Raw genomic sequence first — 26,369 nt, 5'->3', positions numbered from 1 at the left:
AGAATTACTGATGGCACCACTTATTTAAGAAAAGCATCTGGGGGTGAAGATAAAGGGAAGACAAAGAGGGCAAAGGAAGGGGAAGGAAAAGTAGAGGGGAAGGAACAGACAGTGGTAATGTTCTTGCTTCAGGACTTTGCCTTCTATTTTCACCTAAGAATTAGGCTTCTAATTTTATCATTTGTATGGAAGATTCACCAGATTTGCATTCAGCTTCTCCAGGTTTTACTGATAAGTGCTCAACAAATACTAAAAGCTATTTAAACTTTTAAAAACCTGGATGTAAGTACAAACATATTCCATCCCACCTCAGCTCTGTTGTCAGGGATGGGAATGGCCAGCAAATTGTTGATACTCTGATTGGACATTCCTGTTACTCTCCTCAGTTCTTCTTTCAGCTCATCAACATTTTTAAACATTTCTATTAACTGGCCTGCAAGAAAATAAAACAAAACAAAACTCACATGTGGATTGCAATGTAATTCTTTTTAGTCATTCTAGTATAAAGAAAGCTTCTAGACTAAAATATATATTCAACATATAAGCCTTGTTTCAGGAACAGATGTCTCTCAGTTTTGGCAAACTTTGCATCTTTAGGATCTATTTCTATCTGATTTAGACTTATTCCTGTTATGATATCATTAACCCAAGGTAACATATTGCTCTGGATTATAAATTTTCCTTAAATGTGTACAACGCAAGGTTGATTCAAAGAAAATATGGTTTCCTTGCAGACTTTGATCACACAATTTGCTAAATATATATCTCTCTATTTGATTTAAAACATCACACAAATTCAAGATGCTTTTTCACCTCAGATCACATAGTATTGTCAGCTAGGGACAAAATGTGCTAAATCTGAAACATAATGCCACAGTGCATTTTTTTCTTAACTTTGCCCAGCACCTTCTTTTATAAAGGGTTTTCACAATCATTATTTCAATTTTCAAATAGAATGTGTTTAACTTCTCTTTTAGAATAGTTATTAAAATCATTTCACATCTGGGTCATTTGATGAATAACAAACGATATTTTGACTTTATTTTAGGAGATTGTGATCTCCACTTTGTAAATGCCTTTTCAGTTTCTTTATGAAGTATCCCTCATGCAAATATACCTTCTTTATTTTTGGACTTAGTGCCCTTCCAACTTTGTGGCTGCCTGTTGTCCAAAATTCTGAATGTCCTTCTTTTCAGTACTGAGGTATTATGCAAAGAAGAAATGTATTGCATGATGCGTCATGCTCAGAATACTAATAGGAGTTTCTGAATCAATATTTCTGTAGATAGCAGTGCATTTTTATTTTTAAAATCAGATTTTCTCACAGAAGTAAATAAATTTCATCCTTGCTCTTGCAACCTACTATTTAATGCACTTTAATATATGAGAGAAATAAAAGGTGAATGGTCTAACTAGTTAAATTTTTGAAGACATTTTGCTATGAAATAAAATTTCGCTCTTTCATTCTCTGCTGGCTTGCTCTGTGTTTATTTTAGACAAGTGACCATATTTGAAAGCTTCAGGTGCCTCATGTTTAAGGGCAGATACAAAGTAGCTTTCATTAGGAACTTTAAAATAGCCTTTCCTATGAATTTATATTTAAAAAAAAATAAAATAGCCTTTCCTAAACTGTAGCAAGAGAATCACACACATTCTAATAAGACAGCAGTTAAAATATGGATGGGGAAACACCTGGTTTTTCAAAGGTGTCTGCACTGTTATTGACATGCAGCATGGCTTCTATGGTTGGCATTAACCGTGTGATATTTTCCAAGTAATTCATTTGCAATGCCTGTTCTAGAAACCTGAAACAAAGCAGAAGAGGAAGAGAAATTGAGCTAGGAATATCAGTAATTATTTGAGAAGAGATTTTGCCAAGGAAGAAGACAATAAGAAAAACTCACCAATCCATATCTAAATTAATTTTGCTTGGATCCCCAGAAAGCAAATCCCTCAGTTTCTCAGACAGAACATTGTCGTGATACAGTAAGCTGGAGGCTATTTCGGTGCCAAGCTCTGCTGCTTCCAGCAGCTGCACATGAAACGCACTCTCTTCACATAGGTTCCCAAAGTCCATACTGGAGAGCTGGCACATTTCCTCTATTGAACGGAAAGTTTCAGGTTCACAGAGAAGCTTGGTCAAGTTTCGAAGCTGAGACAGCTTTCCAGAGGGGGAAAGAGTGGGAAATATTAGTGACATTATTCTAAATATTTAGTTCTTGATAATAAGCAACTAAAATTGATTTAGTTCCTAAAAACATTTTGCTTATGTGTTTAGTTAGTTGGCATGTGGCAACAGCTTTACCACAAAGCACTGTTTTCTGTCATTTGAGTTTATTGTTCTCAAGAAGTTTTATAAAACTTTTGAACCTATTAGACTTCTTTCTCAACAGTATTCATAACTTACATATTCACAGGTTTTAAAAAATGTAGTTTAATCTCACTTAAACCACAAATACTTAAATTAATTTTACATTTTAGTATATTTTTAAAATTATGCATAAGGGCAGACAGCAAAGTAGATTTGATTTGAAACTTCAAAAAGGTTTTCTTCACACTCACAAGATGGCTACTATCAAAACAAACAAATGAACAAACAAGTAAATAAAGCCAGAAAATAACAAATGTTAGTAGGATATGGAGAAATTAGAACCCTTGTGCACTCTTGATGGGAATTTAAAATGATGTAGCTGCTATAAAAGAAAATAGTACAGTGGGTCTTCAAAAAATTTGAAATAGAATTACCATAATACTGAGCATTTCTGCTTCTAGGAATATACTCAAAAGTATTCATTAAAAGCTGGGTTCAAACAGATATTTGTAGACTCGCGTTCATAGCACTTGTATTCATGATAGCCAAGAGTGGAAGCACCCAATGTGCAGTGACAGATGAGTGGATAAACACATATAAGTTGTATAAGTGTAATGTGTATATGGTATACACATATAATGGAATACTATCCAGCCTTAAAAAGACAAGAAATTCTCTCACATATAACAATGTAGATAAGTCTTGGGACATTATGCTAAGTGAAATAAGCCAGTCATAAAAAGACATACTGAATGATTCCATTATATGAAGTACTGAGCACAGTCAAATTAATAGCAACAGAAGGTAAAATTGCAGGGGCTAGGGACTAGGGGGTGAGGGGAATGAGAAATAGGCACTTAATGCATACAGGATTTTTCTTTGCAAGCTTAAGAGTTCTACAATGTGTATATATTTAACACAACTGAACTACAGAGTTAAAATGGTTAAGGTGGTAAATTTTGTTATATGTATTTTACCACAAGTTTAAAAAAATTAATTGACCAAAGAAAAAGACTTTTTAAAACTGCAGCATGAGAATCACGCATATTTTAAAATATGGATGTGTATATACCTGGTTTTTCAAGTGTCTACACTGCTACTGACTGTCATTATCTTCTATCCTCTTATTTATGGAGGGAAACTTTTGTTCTATGGAATGCTTAAAGGGGTCTAAAATCCTTTACTCAGAAAAAAAGGAGAAAAATGAAAATCAACTAATTTCCTACCCAGGCAAGTATATTCCTCCTTGCAGTTCACTATGCTCTGTGGGTTCTGAGGATATATCCCCAAGTTGTATATCCTAGGGGAAAACATATGCCTCTGGGAAAGCTAGTTCTGTTGTGCTCAGAAGCAACCCTAGAGCTATTCATTTTAAGATGTGAAATAATTTGGAGCAACATCTAAAGAAGCAAATATATGTGCCATTCATTACAGCTCAGTTTCCAATCAGCAGCTGCATTTTGACAGAAATGATACAAGAAAAAGTTCAGGAATATTTCTTTGCATATGTCAGATGGGAAAGGTACAATGATGTGTCTTGGATAAGAGATTTATAGTAACTACATGTAGGCACTAGCAATTAAACACAAATCATTTTAGACAGTAAATATCATTGGTCTATTTAATATCTAATTGACTTCTGGGTTTGAACTATATAAAACGGTTTCATTGTATTAAAATTGTAGTCTTATTGTTATGAGAACTTTCCATTCTGCAACAAACTCAATCATTTTATCAGATGTAATGATATATTTATTACTTGTTCCTTTGATTTTCCAAATATTAGATATGATTAAACTTTTAATGAATAGAGCCAAACTTCTCTACCGGTGACTTTTATTTTGGTGATTTCTTAAATAAAAAGATAAATACTGGGAGTTCAATTTATTTTTTTAATTGAGCTTTTAGGGGTGTAGTAAGTTTGAATGACTTTACTCAGTGGAGGCTGAAATATATTTTTTAATTGCAAGTTTGACATACATGTATCAGAAACCAATAAACATCCATACAGAATAATCTTGGCTTGATAAGGCAACATATATAGAAAGATAAATTGGAAATCTAGCCCTGCTACTGAAGTAGAATTTGTCCTCTGAAATAAGGATTTAATTCAGGATTAATAATGCACCCTGCACTGTGAGGCACAGCCACCAAGGAGCAACATGATGGTCGTTTAGTATTTGTCATTAAGAGCTGAACAATAAAAAGCCTGAGCACTGAAGAATTGATGCCTTCTAACTGTGGTGCTGGAGAAGACTCTTGATAGTCCTCGGACATTAAGGAGATCAAACCAGTCAGTCCTAAAGGAAATCAACCCTGAAGATTCACTGGAAGGACTGATGTTAAAGCTGAAGCTCCAATACTTTGGCCACCTGATGCAAAGAACTGACTCATTGGAAAAGACCTTATGCTGGGAAAGATTGAAGGCAGGAGGAGAAGAGGATGACAGAGGATGAGACGGTTGGATAGCATCACCAACTCAATGGACATGAACTTGAGCAAACTCCGGGAGATGGTGTGGGACAGGGAAGCTTGGTGTGCTGCAGTTCATGGGGTTGCAAAGACTCGAACATGACTGAGTGGCTGAAGAACAACTACTTTCTTGTAAAAATAATACATGCATTAAACTTTTAGAAACCTCATAGTTTATTAGTTATCAACATACATTCAAAGAATTATAATTGTTTCTTCAAAAGTATGTGTCAAGTCCAGATTACAGGTTTGTCAAAGTCTTATGTATCAAGACCCTGACCTACATAGTAAGGTCTCAGCCTAAACTTGAATAATGACCCATGACTAACTCCATGTCCAGCTGTGATTGAATTCCCTTTTGTCTACAGCTCCTAACACATCTGAATCAGAACTGTAAGTAACATGATGGCACAAACCTCAAAATATCGTATGCATAAAGATGCTGAAACAGCAATGCTCCTGGGCTCTTAGCAGGTGAATGAAAAAAATAAAAAAGGCCTCTTAAAAAATGTGAGTGTTACAGTGTAAATAGTGTGCTATCTGTATTTTTGCTAAATGTTGGGAATATCCATTTTATGAGTAGTTTCTCAATCAGGAGGTTATCCTTCCTACCTGAGAGGCTGAAAAGAAGAGAGAAAACAGACAATGAAGGGAGGAGAAAACTCAAAAGCTCAAGAAGAGTAGAAAGTTCAGTGCTAGAACAGAAAAAAAGTTACCAGTGAGTGACAGACATTTGGCATTTTTGAGGGTCTAAACCTTCTTAGAAATATCATGAGTAGAGAAGTTAGGGTGGGCCCTGACTATCACAATCAAGATACTAATTACCAGGGAGGACAAAACAGGGGAGCAAAACATATCTTGTTCTAGGAGTTTCTAGGCAAATTCTAGGAGTTTGTCTTCATCCTTTCAATGATATGTACTGAATATTTTCCATGTGTTGGACTCAATGCCAGGTGCTGAGCATACACAGTAAAACAACACATTTATTCATGTTCCTATGGACCTCATAGTCTAGGAATGAATGGGTTCTGTCAATTGCAAATTGCAACCATGCTTGTTATAAACGGCAAAAGATTTTCTATCTAAGGAACAGAATTATAGTTTATTCGTTCTGTGGCTTCTCAAACTTTTTTCATAACATAACCTACAAGGGGAGCAGAATACTCCAGATGTGGATGCTGTTTTAAATTACCCTTTGCTCCATTCCCAGGACATTAGTGCAAATGATTGAGCATGTGTTGTTTCCATTTCCCAGTGTACATTGTGTGCTTCCCAGTTACTCTGCAAGTTGAGAACTACAGTGAGTAATTACCCTGGTAACACTATTATATCACCAGGGCTCTGCTTTAATACCATCATCTCTTCACACATTTGTGAGTCCGGTCTTAAGATCCTGCTCCTGCTAGATGTGATACTTTGAAAAAGCAGAAGGCACAATTTCATCAGATTTTACACTCTAGTTGGAGAAATAGATCCCACATATACAAGAAGTTATAATACTAAGTAGTAAATTCCAAAAGCCAGAAATCTCACTGTAATTGGAGACTCCACTTCCCTATTGCCTCACATGCCACTGGCTGCCAAGCTGGGTCAACTCAACCTCCTACAATGCTCTTGACATTCTTTTTCTTCTGTTCTCTGCCACTGACATCTTACAGGGCCTCACGGTTTGCTTAGGTTATTGCAAAAATAGCCCATTTGGCTTTCTTTCAGTCTGTCCTCCACAAGTCTCCTAGAGAGATCTTTTTCTAAAATGAGGAATTTACCTTCTTCAAATTCACAATTTTCAGGATCACATTCAAATTCCTTGACTAAACAAACTCCTTGATCCCCCAGGCCTTGGGGATCTGAGCCTCCTTTCCTGCCTCTCTTATAAGCACCTTGTGCTCTAGCTGGACTCATGACTTCAGGTAACCCCTAGCTGTCCTTCAGATTCACACCTCTGTTTTCTTACCAACTCACATCTCTATGTCTGGAATGTAGGACTATTAACATAATCCTACACAGCCTGGCAAGACTCAGAGTAAAGAGTATCTCCTTCATGAAACTTCTCTCCACCTTCATCCTCTGCAATCGAAGTCAGATATACCACCTCCATATACAGAATCCTGTCCAACCACATACCACAACACTTGTCTCACTGTGTTATAATCACTGATCTGCTTTAACATCTCCTTTGCTGGACTGATTACAAGGACTCTGGGGTTAGAGATTATATCTTTTAAATAAATAGAGTAGCATTATGGGAGCACAGAGGATGGATGGAATGAATGAATGGGTAATATGATATGTGCACAAAGTCGTTATCCTTATTTGGAAACAGGGAGAAAGGAGATACTCTGATATTGTAGGAGTGACATTTAAACTTGTCCTTGAAGGATGAGCAGGTCTTTTCCAGATGAATGTAAAACTTCTTTCCTATTTAATTAAGACATAAGTCTCTCATATAAACCAAGATAGTGCTAAATTAAGTACACTAGAAATTTGATTCATGTAGAAGACTAAGCCTACAATGTAGGTAGTCTAGTATAACTAGCATATTTATTTGTAATATACAGGGACACATGTTTTCTATGCCTGCTTAATTAAACCATGTTGACTATACAGACATCATCCTGCTTGCACTGAATAAACCAGTTCTAATTTTACTTTATCCATGGCTACATAAATCCAATTAAACTGCTGTTCTTACTCAGAAAGCTGCTTTCAAAATTTAATAGGGTTATTTAAGAAATAGAGTGGATTTCATGGGAACCTGCATAGTGTATGCATGAGCTAAACAAAGAAAAAGAGACAAATGCCAACCAATTCAAACTTCAGAGTTAACATTTTTTTCCTGTGGCTTCTTCCCCCTTTCTTCAATATCATACATTTTAATATGATTTATGGGTTTCTGCTTCTGATGATAATAAAAATAAGGTGAGTCAATTTCTGAGATTTTTGTATACTGTGAAGTCTAAAACATTTAGCTTTGAAATCAACATTTATAGCTTTAAAATCTAGGGACATCTCAAATTAGAAATCAAATTTTTAATGCCTTTTAAAATCATGTAGTTTAATGAGACAAGTATATCAGGAGTCATTCCTTTACATATTGCATTCTGTAATTAGGCTCTTATGGGTCATTTCAGACAGAGACAGACACCAATTAAAAACAAAACACAATTACATAGCACCAACCAGAACTCGTCACCCCCTTTCTAGCATTAATCTAGAGTCAAATAAGAATAAGACTTATAAATATACAGATTTTAAAATTACAAATATATCTTTCTATAGAATTACAAGAAGTATTGAGGGCTTTTTTTTTTCCCCCTTTCATGGCTTACTTTTGATTTCAAGACTTCAGGAACTGGAAGGAGGTAATCCTCATAGGAACCATTTTGAAGAAAAGATTTTTTAAATCGAATTGTAGAGTGCAGCATTCTTAAACTTTCTGTAAAAGAGGAGAAAAGAATTACCTTATGTGAACTGCAAGGTCATTTAGGAAATCTATTTGAAAGATACCTTCATCCTAATTTATTACTACGTTTTTTCTAAGATAATAGCCTACTTGAATCTAACTATAAAATGAGTGAAAATTTAATCTTTCCTTGAACCATGGAGGCTATAGCGTTCATTATTTTTAAAATATTCATAGATATTCTGCTTAGAGACAAAAATATTTCCAGCAAAGTTGCTACACAGTATTGGTTCTTTGTGAACTGAATATGCTTTTATTTGGGGTATATTATTAAGCTGAAGGGTTTGAGAGAGAATAGGTTGTATAATCACTGTGATACAAATATGCCCTTCCACCCTTGATTAATTCAGGCCCGTTATAGAGAGATCACACTCAAATATTTGTTGTGCTATTTGCTTGCCATTAAGTCTCAAAAAAAAAAAAAAACCTATTTTGGTGTAGGAATAATGAATGTATATCTCCTACAATAGATGTTTTATCTTTAAAAAAGAAAAAGAAATATTTGATTAAATGTAATCTTCACAGTTTTCTATGTAGGTAGAAGATGGAAAACAAAGTACGTAAGGATAGGAAGTAAAAAATAGTCTGCTACAAAAATGACTTTATTTATGTAATTTACATCTGCTTTTGGAAGTTTTCATTATCTTTTTTATTATTTTTTGACATCTAAGTTTAAAGGTATAGAAAATGTCATGGAGAGTTATGTGAACTCTTAATTCTGGAGACATGAAAAGTTTATCTAGGTGGTCACTGTCACCTTGGGCTTCCCAGATAGCTCAGTTTGTAAAGAAATCTGCCTGCAATCCAGTGGACTCTGGTTTGATTCCTGGGTCAGGAAGATAAGCTGGAGAAAGGATAGGCTACCCACTCCAGTATTCTGGGGCTTCCCTGATGGCTCAGCTGGTAAAGAATCTGTCTGCAATGCAGGAGACCCCGGTTCAATTCCTGGATTGGGAAGATACACTGGAGAAAGGAAAAGCTACCCACCCCAGTATTCTTGGGTTTCCCTGGTGGTTCAGTGGGTAAAGAATCTGCCCACAGTGCGGAGACCTAGGTTCAATCCCTGGGTTGGGAAGGTCCCCTGGAGAAAGGAAAGGCTACCCAGAATTCCATGGACTATCCATGGGGTTGCAAAGAGTCAGACACGACTGAGTGACTTTCACTTACTTACTCTCACATTATTTCTTATATGGTTATTATACATTAAATTTTGTCCAGGTGGCCAGGTGGTACTAGCAGCTGCAACAGGAGTAGTAATATAATAATATGATTAGATATTACTTCATATATAAAACCACTGAAACAGATGGATATGGAAACGAAGGTTTTAAAAGTTTCTTCTGCTTTAAAGCAAATATAAGACTTCATTTTAGAACAAAATTAGAAACCATGAGTAGCATTTTGACTCTTAAGAAAGAAGAGCATTACCTTTTGATCCCCTGGCTAAATTGCCAGTGACATTTCTCACACATGCCAGGTAAGGGATATAAGGACTATCTGCTGATATATTTAAGAGGGCATCTTCAAACTTTTCCAGTATTAGGAGCCTACAGAATTAGAAAAGAAGATGCAAATTAAGACATATAGAAATAAAGTAAAGCTATTTTGTTGCGATCCTGTGAGTCCCTAGTTGTCTGGCATTTGGTTGACTTGAGCATTGAAACCCCGGCAAGTAGGACATCTTCCCCCATCCAGCCCAACTGCACAATGACAGCACTACTCTGGATTCTCTGAGTATTTACCTTTTCCATGGGCATTACCGTTATATCTAATTACTTTAATATCCAGTGTAAGTGATCTTAAGGTCATTTCTAGGCATGTTTACTTGAAAGAAAAATCACTGGGCTAGCGTCGCCAAATAAAAGACAGGGATCCCAGTTAAAACAGAATTTCAGCAAAATAACAAATAATTTTTCAGTGTAAGTACATCCCACAAGTCTTGCGTGTTTCTTTCCTTTCCTTTCTCCTCTAAATCTGGCAACCCCCTCTCTGGACTTCAGCTTCCTCTTTTGTCAAATGAGAGATAGGGGGCTGGGTGATCTGCTAGGTCCCCTCCTCTTATAACATTCTCTAAATAACTTAAATTCATGTAGTTGTGATTAAAAAGAAATGGTAGAATCCAACTAAATAATGTCAGCTCCTTTTTTTTTCTTCAAGCAACCAACTCAGAGTTCCCCAATTAACCACTTTGTATATTCCTTTCAAATCGACCACATGTGAGGACATAGTCTAATATTTTTGAGGCAAAGCTATGTGAGTAAATTTGTGCATGTTACACACGCTCAGTCACTTCATCTGTGAGGCTGCATCTCTATTGTTTAATTTCTTCCCTTAGTGTCTATTATTGAATTTGATGTACAGCAGAGACAGAATAAATGTCAATGGTTGATTTGGGTATCATCTATTTTGAATCAAACTGCACAGCACACAAATTAACTAGTTATATTAGATGTTAACTTAGATTTTATTCAAATACTAATGGAAGAGACTCATCCTGGCATAGCCAGTAAACATGTAGGATGATGTCTGAACTAACATTAAAGTCTCAGGGTATTTGGATGTGGGTTAATGACACTGGATCCTTGAGGAACTTAAACAAGAAAATCTATGGCAAGAAAAGTCTCTAACAATTACCAGTCAGGGCACAGCTTATTGGTCAGATGGCTGACTTTCATTTAAATATAGTCCATAGCTCCCATGTTTAGAAAAACTGCACCCATTCCTGAGCTTTCTTGCTTTTGTTCAGGCACTTCTTTGACCAGAGACTCTCCTCTTATTATAGCCTCTCTTTCTTTTGTGTTTGTCTTCTTCTTTGTCATAATTATTATAGCATTGAGCCATTTCCATCTTAGTGCCATGTTCAATAGTAAAATATTTTTCTAACTTTTCAAATGAAATAGCACAAGAACTTCTCATGACAAATTTTCAAGCTTTAAATAGAAGAATATTGAGCTAAAAGTGACCTTGAAATATCATATCAGCCATTATCTTAGTTCCATGAAGAACATTTGATTACCAAAATTTTTGAGATTATATTTAATATATACCAAAAATTAAGATATCCAACTGTTTTGGCATAAACATCTCAAGTATTTCTTTAAACCATTTAACTTACATATTTTATATAAAATGTTACCTACATCCTAAGAATGCTTACAAAAAAAGATGAACTTACAGATATATCCGTGCATGTTGTTCATGCACACACACAACAAAAAAAAAAGTAACTTTAGTGCAAAAATAAGGAGGAAGGAGAAGAGCTATGAGGGAAAAAATATTTCTGAGCAGCTTTCCAAAGAAAATTCTGGACTACAAACACTTTTATCTCATGTCAAGTATTTCCATTCTGTGATTAAGTGGGAATGGAAAGGGAGCCCAAAGGTAAGAAATCCCTTAATTTCACCAATGTCAACAAGAGCTAACTTAAAAGTAATGAATTCTTCCTAATAAACTGTCAGCTAGCTGTCAGCTACCAACTACATTTGTTGTATAATTTTCACATCTGAATAGCTGGCACTATCAATGCTATGGATGCCCCCAATGCTCTGATGAAGATACCTGGCTTCAGCAATAAGTATCCAGTTGTCTCAAGTCAGAGGTTTTTGTTTTTGTTTTGTTTTTTTTTTAATATTTTGCTGGCTATATAGGGAATGTGTTTAAAAGACTTGATTTTTTGGAATATGGAATCCTGTCTGGGGGAAAATTACCCAGGGTTGCAAGACTGCTCTAAGGAGAAACATCTGGTTCAGGCACCTTAGAGGAGAGATGTAGGGGCAGAAAAAGGAGGTGGTTGTTGATAGAAAAATTTTTCCTAGAATTACCCAGAGTCGGGAAACTTCTCACTGATTAATAGAAAGTTTATAAACAATTGCATAGATTCTATTTTAGAAAAAGAAATGAATGGTTAAAAATAAGTCCTACTATTTGTTTCCATTTTCATTAGCCCACAAAAACATATCTTTTGGGACTAAAGTCAAATAATTTCAATAGGATAATTTATCAGGCCAAAACAACTTTTACATAACAGGCCACCTAGTCTCTAAATTTGCCTTGAACTATATGAATTTACTTCAGTGAGCTTCTGCAAGCAACTGCTTGAATTTTCTACCATAACTGTTAGTTACTTCAGAGAACTGCTTATATTAATGGTCCTTAGAAGCCAACATTACTGCTGTTATTTCCACTGCCTAGTCACTGTCTCAGGAATAGGTAAATATATAAACATTTACATGAACCACAAACAGTCCAAAATTAAGTAACTTATAAACAATCTTGGCTACTTGAATACTACTGAAGCAAACAAAGTTTGCATTACCTTGGGGCTTTGATGTCTAATGTCAATTTTTTAAAACTGAGATCAACAGTAATGTAAAAAGTTGGAGACTTTTACACCTTTTATATGAAGATGAAAGACTTTGAAAAGACTTGGAAATTGGGCCTCCAGCTAGATTTTCTTCATAGACATAAGGTGACCTATCCAGACAGAACATGTGGGATCTAGTTATGCAATCTTAGAACTGAAAACCAGATCTTCATGTTGCGTTATCTAAAAGTATCACTGAATAATACCAAAAAACAAGTTTCAACTTTACTGCACTTCAAGTTTAACTTTTTACTTCTTCAGTCAATAGTTGATTTTTTCTATTCCATGGTCTTACACACTGATGAAAGAATGATGTTTATGAATTGTGCTGCTTGCTTATTCAGTCAAGTTAGTTACCAATTTAGAAACAAACCAATGAAGACTTACTGTGCAGCCAGGCTGCTTGGGGATAGTGACTGTCCATCTTCCTCACCCCACAAATGTGTTGTATTATCAGAGCCACCTAAAGAGATAACATTTAGCATTTCATTAAAGGATTTATTTTTCTAAGTAAAAATCATCCCAGGTCAAATTAATGGGAAGAAAAGCAGGCAGTCTGCAGAATCTTTCTCCAAACAACTTTACAGAGATGTCTAAGCTCAGTTGGAAACATTTAAAATATGTATTTATCAATTGCCCCCCAACTGAAATAATCTCAATGGTTGGGCATATGCATTTCTAACAAATTATTTCTCTGGGCATCAAACCATTACATTATTTTATCCTATGACCTGTATGCATAGATGACTCAAATATCATAATGCAGATTGACTACTTTGGTGACTTGTTAATCAAAGGAAACCAATTTCAATCTCATGAGTCACTGGGTTTTTTCGTTTGTTTGCCTTCAGTTGTCTAGAATGTAGCCTTAGGAAACATCTGCCAGCACTAATCTATATTTTTTATCTTTCAAAACCAGCCAGTGATTTCAATTGAATGCAGCTGTGAATGCAAATTAACTAATGTCTATAGAACCATTCTGAGTGGTCTCAAATAATGTGAGGTTTGGAGTGTGGAAGGCAATCACTAAGTTGTGTCTAATGGAAACCATCTATGAAGATCTAACTCAACACAGAGAATTGCCCCTAGAAGTTAAATGGGTCCCTGAGTCAGCTTGCTGCATAGCATTCTATCATTGTAGGGTAAGTGTAGCTGACTAATAGTCCATCTATAACACAGGGAGTGCAGTCTGGCACTCTTTGGTGACCTAGAGGGGCTGGATAGGCGGAGGGGAGGGAAGCTCCAGACGGAGAGTATATATGTATAATTATGACTGATTCATGTTGCTGTATGGCAGAAACCAACACAAAAAGCAATTTTCTTCCAATTAAAATTTTTTTAAAAAATACACTTTTCTGAATAAAAAAAATGTAAGTCCAACAACATTCATATGCAAAATTTAAAAATGGCTATTGCATAAATAAAAACATCAGAAATCCAATGCTTTCACATTCAACTCCTTTAAGGAAATGGTATTACTTATTTCACTGTTCTTGTAGACACTCTCAATTCCTCATAAATAATCCAGAAGTTCCAGTGCTGTCATTTTTCAACACTGGCCTTATCATTTTCAATAGGGTACTTTACTGATAGCTTTAATACTTCTCCCATTGTCTCTAGTTGGTGTGTTCTAAAGTCTTCTAAAAAGGTCGTAGCACAAAACTAGGCAGCCATCTGTACTTTTCTCATGCTGATAATTTTGTTTATTTAAATAAGCATGCATGTAAAAGACTCACAGAATTAAAAACCTTGTCTTCCTCGGTATCAGTCATGTCTGAGTAATGTCTGTACCATCCCTAGTAACTTGGCAGAATGGCTTTTTCAGTTTTCCTCTCTGGCAGGAGTCCCTCTCTTCTCTGCTCAAGACAGCTAAGTATTGCTCTGAAGACAGCAATGTATCAGTGAGTGAAAGGACCAAGAAGAAGATACTCAGTATAAATAAACCTAATTAATAATGGTAATAACCATTATTTATTGGCATCCATATATAGAATTGGAGAAAGAAATAGCAACTCATTCCAGTATTCTTGCCTAGGAAATCCCATGGACAGAGTCTGAGCCTGGTGGGTTACAGTCCATGGGGTCGCAAAGAGTCAGACACAACTTAGCAACTGAGCACATATATAGAATAATCCAGGATAGGACTCTGTAAAGATTTATGCTTCTGCAGTGTAAAAGTATATAAGACCATTTTTCCAAGATCAAATCTTGCTCACTTTGAACTCCTATGAGTTCATCAGCATTTGTATACTATATGACTGAGTCCATTAGCATTTTTATACTGTATGGTTATGGAATGTCTTTTCTTCATCAGATTATTAAAATGAATAGCTAATAGAAATTAACTTTGTATATATCAATTATAGGCTTGACCTTGATGTTAAATATGGACTTTGCCCTCTGGGCACTTGTCCTTCTGGACTTTAAAGTATCTGAGAAGTACCATATTGAATGGGTTTTAATGAAGTGGAAATTGTTACAGCCCTTTAAAAAGCAAGGTTTTATTTTTATTTGTAGAATTAGGCATATATAAAAATGGTGCCCAAAGACAGAGAAATAAATCTAGTGCACAGATAACCTCTTTTCACCAGTAAACATGGCTTTTTGTTTAAAGATGTAATTTCATGTAATTTACCACTTGGCAAAAGAGTAAACTTCAATGAGCCAAAAAAGGTAATCTTCACCCTCAAAACTCAGTTTTATAAATGGAAATACTGAACAGTGAAGCAGGGATCCTTACTGGGTCAAAGCTGAGAATTAGATTCCTTAAAACAGGAAGTTAAGATTCCTTAAAACATCTTCTCAAATGTTTATTAGCATCTCCGTATTGTCATGGTTGCTGAGGAGGCTTCTGAAAAAACCTTGAAGTGTGTTCATAATCAAGGCTGAATCAAAAGTAGACATGGGGTGTGGAAGTTTGAATTAGAAATAGACATGGAGTGCAGAGAGGAGTGGAGCGATGGCTACTGGAAAATGTATCATGTGAGAAGGGACCTGGCACAATGAATCCCACTCTATGGCTGAAAGTGGAGCCCTTCTGAGGCTTAGTGGTGGCAAGTACTTGTGTGAAGTATCCTAGAAGCAAGTGTGTACATGTCTCAGATGGTAAATATGAGTTAGGCCATTTAACAGAGCTTGGGGACCTGGCTTTGGGCATAGACAGATTCAGGCTCTCAATCTCAGTTTAGTCACTTGCTGGATGTATAACATAGGCAAAGTGCCCAGCCTTCCTTTGCCTTAGTTGTTTTGTCTGCAAAATGGGATAATAAATACCTCTTATAGAGTTGTTTTGGTGATAGAAAGGACTTAAGATAATAAAATATTTATCATCGACACACAAAAAGAACACTACCTTTTTATTTTTTCTACTTTCTTCATTTGAAAGAAGAGAATGAGACATTTAAAGCTATCTGAGTCCTGTCAATCATTAGAGAGGACCCAAGCAAGCAACTCTGATCTGAGTGACCATTTCACTCCAGTTTGTTTACTGTAAAGCCAAGGGAGACATGTGTTCACAAATACCACTAAATGTTTGGGAACACATGTACACCCGTGGTGGATTCATGTCAATGTATGGCAAAACCAATACAGTATTGTAAAGTAAAATAAAGTAAAAATAAAAATTTAAATTAAAAAAAAAAAAAAAGAGTAAGCATGGGTGGCTTGGGCAACATGGCAGGTATTTGTACTTCAAAACAAGTTTGGGTTTCCTGAAGGATTCCCAAAAATACTTGGAATAATTTTTCAAAGGTCATGAAATTTCTGCTCAAGCATGCATGCATGCAGGGGCTTGGGGTTAGTGACATAGGAACTGACCTTAATACTACGGCATTGGTATCTTTAGACTGATGAAGTCACATGTGTAGGAAATTTTTAAAAACAAATATAAGCACATCTAATTCTAAAAATAAAAACATATATCCTTAATGTATTAATATTTCCTTGTCATTTTGATTATCCAGTGGCATGGTTTAACACATGTCAAAATTATGAGCATAATCATAGAAATGCAACATGGCCATTGTTAAGTATTGAAAATTGAGCTATATTGTTCATCAGGAAAAGTGTTTTGCTGCCTCAGTTAATGAGAGGTTCTTTGGCTTCTAAGGCACTAAAGAACTTATGTCCTTTGTAACAAAAATTTCAACTTTATCCCTCTATACAATTATAAGGTGTGAGTCTGAAGATGAAAAGGAAAAGAATGGTAAGGAGAAATCTGATGCTCTCAAGTCTTTAAAATGCAAACAGAAAAATGTACAGAGGAAATAATTAGTGTTTGTTATTGTACTGCCTGGTTTTTCTGGGCTGGACCTTTTCTTAAAAGCACAAGGCTTTTTTTTAACCCTAATGTTCATGAAGACCACTGAATTTAACAACAATCAATCCTGCAAGCTAGTCATTAATTCTGTGACTGAAGGCATAAAAATTGTTGTAGACTAAGAAATTGGTATCCAAGAATATGTTAGATCCTCCTTCAAGAAGTCTTTAAATCCTTTAAAACCAGCATTTTATATGAAAATAGTTTAAGATCTTGTAATAAACAATCAGCTTGTGACCTGATTACTTATCTATAATCCAAAAATCAAGTCTACATACTTAAAAGCTGACAAACGCAGTTGAGAAAGCCCATTCCTAAACTCATTCAGAAGCAGTAAATACTAACCAAACATTTCACTTGTGAAGTAGGGATTTATTCCTTATACTCCTAAATGTTTGTCTGTATATGGCTGTGTGTGTGTGTGTGTGTCTGTGCACTTCTCTATATGCAAAGATGATCTTTTCTGATTCACTAGCAAGATGCTATCGTTTGTCTTACTGAGTGGGACAGTAGGTCTATACTGATCTATTCACACTCTGATGTCCATCATGAATTTTCAAGATGGCTGGCTGAAGGATGAGTTTTATCCAAAGACTCATTCTGATTAAAAAGTCAAATTTTGGGAAAAAGGGCAAAAGTACTACAATTCAGTGTAGGCATTTGTTCAAAAAGTTGTGGTAGAAATCTACTTGTTGAGGCTTAGTCCCTTTCTCTGATATTTATTTTTTTGTACCAAGCATAAACATAGCTTTATAATATAGCTAAGAGAGACCATTTTCATAAAAATAAAAATCCTAGAAAGTCATAGCCTCTTTTCCAACCATTTCTCCTTGTCTCCACACTTTGGTTAGCTAAAGATCCAGATTTAGTGGTAACATATGTTCCCACCTAAGAATAATGTCGTGCATAAATGGTTGCTTCAGTTGCATTTTGTTTTTTATTCCTAATGGAACTGAATACAGAATTGCAATGCAGAATTGAATACAGAAAGATAGGAATATAATACCTTCAGATGGGGAGTCCAGGGTATACAGCAGATGTTTAACAGATTTATGGAGAGTTCTGAAACCTTCGTTAGTTGTGACACGTGGATAAACCTTCTGCACAACCAGCAGCACACTAACAAGTCGAAAAACAATTAAACCAGATTGCATTTCAACATTTGCAGACAGAAACAAAAGGTTATTCAAGAAGAAAATAGCTACAGTATTGAAAATTATTCTTATAACATAAAAGACAAGATGCTGCTTTGTCATGTAATTGCTTGTTTGTCTGTTCATGCACAAAATCCCAACAAAGTATTCTTGAACCATACAGGATTCTAAAGTCTAAAAGGTCTTAAAGTAAGGAGTGAAGTTCACATCAGTTTTTTTGTTGTTGTTGTTAAAATCTAAAAATAAGTGGTTAGAAACAGCAGTTTCCAATAAAAGGATACCTCTTTTTTTGTTTTTGAAGGAAAAAAATTAAATATTGGAAATTATTTTCATTAGAAATTAAGCCCAGATAAAGGATCCACTTTCAAAAATAATTATTAATTAAGTATTTGATAAATATTTATCTTTAGCTAAACAAATGTTAATTTTTTTTTTTTTTAATGGCAGCTTGCCCTAATTAGAGATTGCATTCTATCCTCTAAGTAGCCCACAGGCACTGCTCCAAGGGGTAGCTCAAAATTAATATCCAAACTAACTGGCACTGTCTTCCCAGGATTTTTATGTTACTAATAAGATGGGCAGTCTACACTGGGAATGAAAAATCAGCAAATTTACTTGTTCATGCTTGAGTTCATTCAGTATTTCCAAAAAATCAATTACTGACTTAAGAAATGCCTCTTTTTTTATCTCCTATTGTCATTGGTACATTTGAAAAATGTTAGCATTGTACAAGTATGTTTGAATTTCACAAATACCGTGAGGCTATATATATGTATATATATATATATATATATATGAGTGGTAACTTAGAACAAAAGGCTTTGTTAAGGATTTGCTATTGTGAAGTTAAATGTAGTACATATTAGCTAATAGCTCTTCCATATGTATCTTAGTCAACTAAAAGGTCACATCAGCAACACATGTGCATATACTTTCTACAATATTTTTGGAATTTTTAATATTTAAATTAAGATCATTTTAATTTTAGCTCCTAACCATGAATGACTATTATATTCAGAGCATTAACTTTGGAATGTTCTCTAATTTCTAGTAGGTATGTGTATGGATATATAAACATATATCTATTTATTTATGGGCTTCCCTGGTGACTCAGTGGTAAAGAATCTGCTTGCAATGCAGGAGCTGCAGAAAGACAAGGGTTCAAAAAAAAAAAAAAAGAAAGACAAGGGTTCAATCCCTGGGTCAGGAAGATTCCCTGGAGGGGGACATGGAAACCCACTCCAGTATTCTTGCCTGGGGAATCCCATGAACAGAGGAGCCTGGCAGGCTACAGTCCACTGGATCTCAAAGGGTCAGAGGTGACTGAAGCAACTTAGCATGCATATTTATAGAATTATAATTTTATTTGCTTCTCTAATAATTCCATAAAGTCAATTCATTTGTCTTGTTATGGAACACTAAATTTCAAAAGTTAAATAACTTACACAAGGTTATCCAAATAAATAAAGCTGATTGTGTCTAATTTCAAAGTTTCTGCTCTTTCTCCTCTACATCTTGACTCTGGCGCTTTGCCCCAGCATGGCAGACAAGAGGAGGACAGACCATTTCTGCACTGAGCCACAGCCATTGTTAGCTTGTCTTTCCAGCTGTGTGTTTGGCCATGGTGGGATGGCTGAATTTTTCTCGCCTGTGCTCTGTATACATAGCAGCTGATACATCAGGCATTTTTATATTTGCCCCAAGAATCTCCTGGTTCTCAGACTTTGAATTGTTTCTGAATCCTGGTGAGTATGGACACCAGGTAAACGTTCTGAGATTGGAGATTTCTGCCAGCCTTTGCCCAGCTTGGTCTTTACTTGATTCAGCTGATCTTTTGTCTCAAAGTAACACCTTCAAAGACTGAACAGTTGGCAATCTCATTGTCAGCATTATTGTTATTAATATAACTAATAAAAATGTCAGTAGACATAATTCATCTTTTTATATCAAAACGCGACAAAAAAATGACACCTGACCCCCATCCTCTATGAGATCCTTTAAACTATTGATGAAGATAATTTTACTTCACTTCACTGGTTTTGTTTTTCTGTCCTGTTCATCATATACAAATAGAAGTTATCCAAACCAAGTCTCCTTGTAAAGTAATTTAAAAAGGGGATTTTGTGATTCATATCTAAGTATACCACTTCCTCCTCATAAATAGTGATTATCACCTATGTTTTTTCATATGCTTTTCTTGATTTTTGAGATTGCTCATTTTTGCTAACCTCTGTCGTAATCTTGACATTTTGCAATCTGGTTTTGGTGACTGAACTATATGACAAGTTACAACTTTACAAAACTGCTGGAGGAAATGACAGCAAAGAGTTTTTATACAGTTTATTTGTTCATATTACTTGATCAACAAAGAGTAAGATAAACCAATGACTTGGTGACAAAATACAGTCATTTGTGAAGAATTAACAGCTTTTAGTGACACTTTAATAATAATAGTAAAGAAGATTTGATTTTTAAAAATGGTTGACATAAAAGGTCTTTCAATATAAATATAATGCAAGACATTTAAAGAAACAGATGAAATTAATTTTAATAATATATTTTATTTGACCCAATATATCCAAAATATCATTTCAACATCTAATCAATATAAAATATATTAGTATTTTATCTTTTATTGCATTATCTTCAGATTTCAAAGTATATTTTACACTAATGAAGCATCTCAACTCAGATGCTAAATTTTCATTAAAAATATTTAATCTGTATTAGAATTTCATTGCAATTACCAGTGAAAAGTAGATTCACATACCCATGTTGTTTCAAATATATTAAAAGTTTTTCTGATACATTTAAATGAATTAAGAATAAAGTTAAAAATTCAGTTCCTTGATGATAGTAGCACACCAAGTGCTCAAAATCATCTGACACCCTGTGCACCTTAAATTTACAAAACGCAACATATGCCAAATGTATTACACTAAAAAAATCCCACACATGGCTAGAGCCTTTCACGTTAGAAAGAACGAGTGTATAAATTGGCAATAAAATTTTAAATTAACTAATTAGCTAAACAATAAATAAGCAAAAATCAACTGCTTTAAAGAAAGTTATCCAAGTTAGAAAAAAGTCATATGTCATCTGCTTTATAATAATCTGAAGCTATTTCTTTTAAAAGCTGTTTTCATTATTATGTAGACTGGTTTACAACATTCTAATCATTACCTGAGAACATATCTGTGGTATAATGCAATAATTTTATTTTAAATTTTAAGGGAATTAAAATAGCCACAGTGCAATGTCCTTATGTAATTTGCTCTATCAAAATGATGTCTAATGTATTTTTAATTAATTTACTTTTGACCAAAGGGTATTTTTTTGGATCTTCCACCTTTCAGTGAGCATTCTTTTGTGGGAGTTTGGTTTTTATTTTTTGTTTAATAACCAAATTTCATTAAGGTATAATTCACATACAACATGATGAGCATATTTAAGGTTATTATTCAATAAGCTTTGACAATATATACAATTATGTAACCACCATGCTAAATAAGATATAAAATATCTTATTTTAAGGTGATATAAAATATCACCTTAAAAAAGTTTTGTCATGCTTCCAACAGTTGCCCCAATATCCACTGTTCTGGTTTCTAACACTGTACATTAATTTTGTTAATAATACAATATCTACACCTCTAGTATGTATTCCTTTTTTTTTTTGGTCTGGATTCTTTTGCCAGCATAATATTGATAAAGACTTATCTATGCTGTTGTGTGATTAAGTAATCTGTTTATTATTCTTAACTGAGTAGAATTCCAATTTTTCATCCATTCTGTTTAGGGATATTTGTTTTTCTCTCAATTTCTAGCTATTGTGAATAAATCTGCTGTAAGCATTAGCATACAAGTCTTCATGTGGGCATATGTTTTCATTTTCTTGGGTAAATAACCAGGGGTAGAATGTTACATCACGTGGTTCTATTTTTAGCTTCCTTAGAACCTGTCACACTGTTTTCTGACATGGTTATATCACTTTACACTCTAACTTGCAATGTATGAATTCTATTTGCTTTACATTCTTGCCAGCAAATAGGGTCAGTCATCTTTGAAAACTGAACCCATTTTAGTGAGTGTTGCTGCTAAGTCAGTTCAGTTGTGTCCGACTCTGTGCGACCCCATAGATAGCAGCCCACTAGGCTCCACCGTCCCTGGGATTCTCCAGGCAAGAACACTGGAGTGGGTTGCCATTTCCTTCTCCAATTTAGTGAGTGTTAGTGATATCTTATTGTGGTCTCAAGAGTATCTTGACTCCTTTCATTGCTACACTGTACAATTCAAACAATCCCTTTTCTCCTTTAATCGATTTACCTATTTGTTTTCTAAAATAGAATATACAAAGGAGGAAGAGAACCAAGTGTCAAAATTCTGAGTGAATGAAAATATCCCGAAGAGCCAAAATGAGGACCAAATCAAATTTACTAATATCTTACTTCTTTTATAGTTTAGTTACAACATGTTATTTATTGTGGAAAGAGCACAGGTCTTGGATTCAGATTCCTTGAGTTTAGGTTCTAGCTTTACCACTTACTTACTTAGTTGTAGAACCCTGAGGAAGTCTTTTGACCTTCTTGAAAAAGTCATTTGACCTCCATGAAGGTGTGTTTTCTTTTTAATAAATGCAGATATCTGTGGTCTCAATCTCAAAGCACTATTATGAGAATCAAATGAAATTAATGTACCAACATGAGGGTTTATTACAAGGTCTTTGAACAAATATAAACACTTAGATTCTCCAGGGAAGATGAGAAAACTCTTCTGGTGCTTCAGACATTAACAATGGAATCCACTGTGCTCTTGGTGACATATTAGAGAGGCATCTGGGTTCTGGAGTATAAAACCCCAGGTTCAAACTCTCTTAGCTGCAAGATCATCAATTATTTAATTTTTACAACCCTCTATTATCTCATTTATGAAATAAATGATAGTTCTGTTGTTAAGTTTCAATGTGAAATATATGAAGGGTCCAGTAAAGTGTTTGGCATGTAACAGGCACCAATAATTCCTGATTGTTAATGCAGTTGTTTTGTTTAATGCACATTTCCAAATTAGCTAGGCATCACAGCCAAAACCTAAGTATGTGTTCATCAAATTTGAAATGCTAGCATGCTCAGATCTCATTTATGAAGAAAACAGACTTTAAAGGGATTTCTTCTGCAAGTTTTTCAAATCTTTGTGTCATATATGTCAAATAAAGTCAGCCCAATATGCAAGGTTGTTTTTTTTTACTGTGTAGTACCAAAAATCCAATGAAATATTTTCATCTTGAGCATGTAAAATACTAGATGCACAGAGCCTTTGTTGTCCCTGAGTGAGACTGTGCCATTCCAATCAACCGTTGGTCCTGCTCTACCATCTTTTCAGAGTTCTGGGATATCAATTGACATTACTGATGTTATGATTAGTGTTCCTCATTTCCCTATATACAGGTCAATAACCCTGATGACCACAGTGTATCTTTCTCCTTTGCTTATCTAATACCCTCACGTTCACTGCCAAAATCTGCAGTAAGTGCTGAAAGGTTATTTGCTATGACAGAGGAGCCTGGTGGGCTTCCGTCTATGGGGTTGCACAGAGTCAGACACGACTGACGCGAATCAGCAGCAGCAGTGATCTTCAAGGTAACATTAGAAGAAAAAAAAAGACTTCGTTATGAACAGTAATTCTTACCTGTTTGCATTTCGAAGCACATCAAATAGATTGCTTAGTGTGCTGTCATTCTGGAACACATTTGGAAAACTGGAGAGAAGCTCCCACACAGCTGTCTGCTCTTGTACTTGTGAGAAAAAGGATAGCACTTTAACCATTTCCTGAAACATTGTCTTCTGGTTGTTTGGATCACTTGATAGCTTAAAAAAATAAAACCACAGACAGGGTGAGACGAGACTTCAATATCTGTAACCACATGGCTAACTGTCTTTGAAAACACTGAGAGTCTAGAGTTTCAGTTAAGTAATTCAGATTTTCATTTAGTTTGAAGTAATCCTTTACTTCGGAGAAGGCGATGGCACCCCACTCCAGTACTCTTGCCTGGAAAATCCCATGGATGGAGGAGCCTGGTAGGCTGCAGTCCATGGGGTCATGAAGAGTCAGACACAACTGAACAACTTCCCTTTCACTTTTCACTTTCATGCATTGGAGAAGCAAGTGGCAACCCACTCCAGTGTTCTTGCCTGGAGAATCCCAGGGACGGGGGAGCCTGGTGGGCTGCCGTCTATGGGGTCACACAGAGTCGGACACGACTGAAGTGACTTAGCAATCCTTTACTTGGAAAAACTATAACCATTTCAAATGTTCTTACATGTAATTGAATTTTTTCCTATAATTTTAGATGTTGGCATATTTAACGTTTGGTTAACAAAACCATTTATACAAAATACTTTAAATTGAGTTTTGGGAAATTAAAATTAATTTCTTAAAATAAAATTAGCTTCTGAGTAATATGTTTGTTTTTCTCTAGGATCTAGTTTAGGACATATAGAAAAATACTCTCTATATCCATTAGTAGTGACTGCTCAATCTCTTAGTTGTGTCTGACTATTTTTGACCCCATGGACTGTAGCCCACCAGGCTCCTCTGTCCATAGGATTCTCCAGACAAGAATACAGAGTGGGCTGCCATTTCCTCATGCAGATCCATTAGTAGACCTTATATTATTTGCATAGAAAACCTTTAAAATTTAGGTGTTTTATGTATAAATGTGTGAATATATATATCCAAATATATGAAAATGTTTACTATTACAACTACACATACTTAACAAAATATTTCCAAAGTTCTGTTGCAATACAAGGAACTTCAGTTATAATAATGATTTATAGTGAATATCCTATAGTCACATCTTGTACTCTAAGCAAACAAATAAAAGAAAATCATGATCTTTACTCTTGCTCTGGATCCCAGGTCCCAGATAATACCTTTAGAAGTATTTTCTTCATTATATTCCCACTCAAACAATTTTCTTAATAAGCTCATTCATACTAGTAGTCAGGCTTTAGTTGGATCTTAACTCAAGGTCTTTCATGTTGAAAATGTGATTTTGAACAAGGTATTCTTAGCCACACATTCTATATGGCTTCTGAGTTTGTTGAGATAGAATTCTAAGTGCTCTACATTGAACTGGCATTATCATAACAGTGTTTCTAATCCAGTTCATTCGGAAAACTCAGGTTAATGAAGAGTAATTTAAGCATTCTGTTCAGTTCAGTTGCTCAGTCGTGTCTGACTCTTTCCAACCCAACGGACTGCAGCTCGCCAGGCTTCCCTGTGTATCACCAACTCCCAGAGCTTACTCAAACTCATGTCTATCAAGTCAGTGATGCCATCCAACTACCTCATCCTCTGTTGTCCCCTTCTCCTCCTGCATTAGTGAGTCAGTTCTTCACATCAGGTGGCCAAAGTATTGGAGTTTCAGCTTCAGCATCAGTCATTACAACAAATAGTCAGGAATGATTTCCTTTAGGATGGATTGGTTTAATCTCCTTGCAGTCCAAAGGAATCTCAAGAGTCTTCTTCAACACCACAGTTCAAAAGCATCAATTCCTCGGTGCTCAGCTTGCTTTGTGGTCCAACTCTCACATCCGTACGTGACTACTTGAAAAACCATAGCTTTGACTAGACGGATCTTTGTTGGCAAAGTTATGTCTCTGCTTTTTAATATGCTGTCTAGGTTGGTCATAGATTTACTTTCAATGAGCAAGCATCTTTTAATTTCATGGCTCCAGTCAACATCTGCAGTGATTTTGGCACCCCCAAAAATAAAGTTTGTCACTGTTTCCATTGTTTCCCCATCTATTTGCCATGAAATGATGGGACCAGATGCCATGATCTTCATCTTTTGAATGTTGAGCTTTAAGCCAGCTTTTTCAGTCTGTTCCTTTACTTTCATCAAGAAGCTCTTTAGTTCCTCTTCGCTTTTTGCCATAAGGGTGGTATCATCTGCATATCTGAGATTATTGATATTTCTCCTGGCAATTTTGATTCCAGCTTGTGCATCATCCAGCCCAAAGAGTCGGACACGACTGAGTGACACCTTACACCTTACTCTGCCTATAAGTTAAATAAGCAAGTTCACGATATACAGCCTCGACATGCTTTTTTCCGAATTTGGAACCAGTCCATTGTTCCATGTCTGGTTCTAACTGTTGCTTCCTGACCTGCATACAGATATCTCAGGAGGTAGGTAAGGTGGTCTGGTATTCCCATCTCCTGAAGAATTTTCCACAGTTTGCTGTGATCCACATAGTCAAAGGCTTTGGTGTAGTCAATAAAGC

General features: G+C 35.3%; 1 protein-coding gene across 1 annotated transcript in view; it reads right to left on the bottom strand.

Annotated features, from left to right (window-relative positions):
• The window catches only part of ABCA12 (ATP binding cassette subfamily A member 12), a 203,365-nt gene that overhangs the window by 86,733 nt on the left and 90,263 nt on the right, over positions 1-26,369 (bottom strand). Inside the window, exons 7-14 of the mRNA XM_040228568.1 lie at positions 23,767-23,945; positions 17,934-18,046; positions 12,997-13,072; positions 9,675-9,793; positions 8,113-8,219; positions 1,905-2,161; positions 1,693-1,805; positions 309-433 (exon numbers count right to left, since the gene is read on the bottom strand). Coding sequence (XP_040084502.1) covers positions 309-433; positions 1,693-1,805; positions 1,905-2,161; positions 8,113-8,219; positions 9,675-9,793; positions 12,997-13,072; positions 17,934-18,046; positions 23,767-23,945 — 1,089 coding nt within the window. The remainder of the gene's footprint in view (positions 1-308; positions 434-1,692; positions 1,806-1,904; positions 2,162-8,112; positions 8,220-9,674; positions 9,794-12,996; positions 13,073-17,933; positions 18,047-23,766; positions 23,946-26,369) is intronic.

Source organism: Oryx dammah, unplaced genomic scaffold (genome assembly GCF_014754425.2).
Source record: "Oryx dammah isolate SB20612 unplaced genomic scaffold, SCBI_Odam_1.1 HiC_scaffold_27, whole genome shotgun sequence".
In the NCBI taxonomy this organism is placed as follows: domain Eukaryota; kingdom Metazoa; phylum Chordata; class Mammalia; order Artiodactyla; family Bovidae; genus Oryx; species Oryx dammah.
This window is presented reverse-complemented; position numbering and strand designations above follow the sequence as displayed.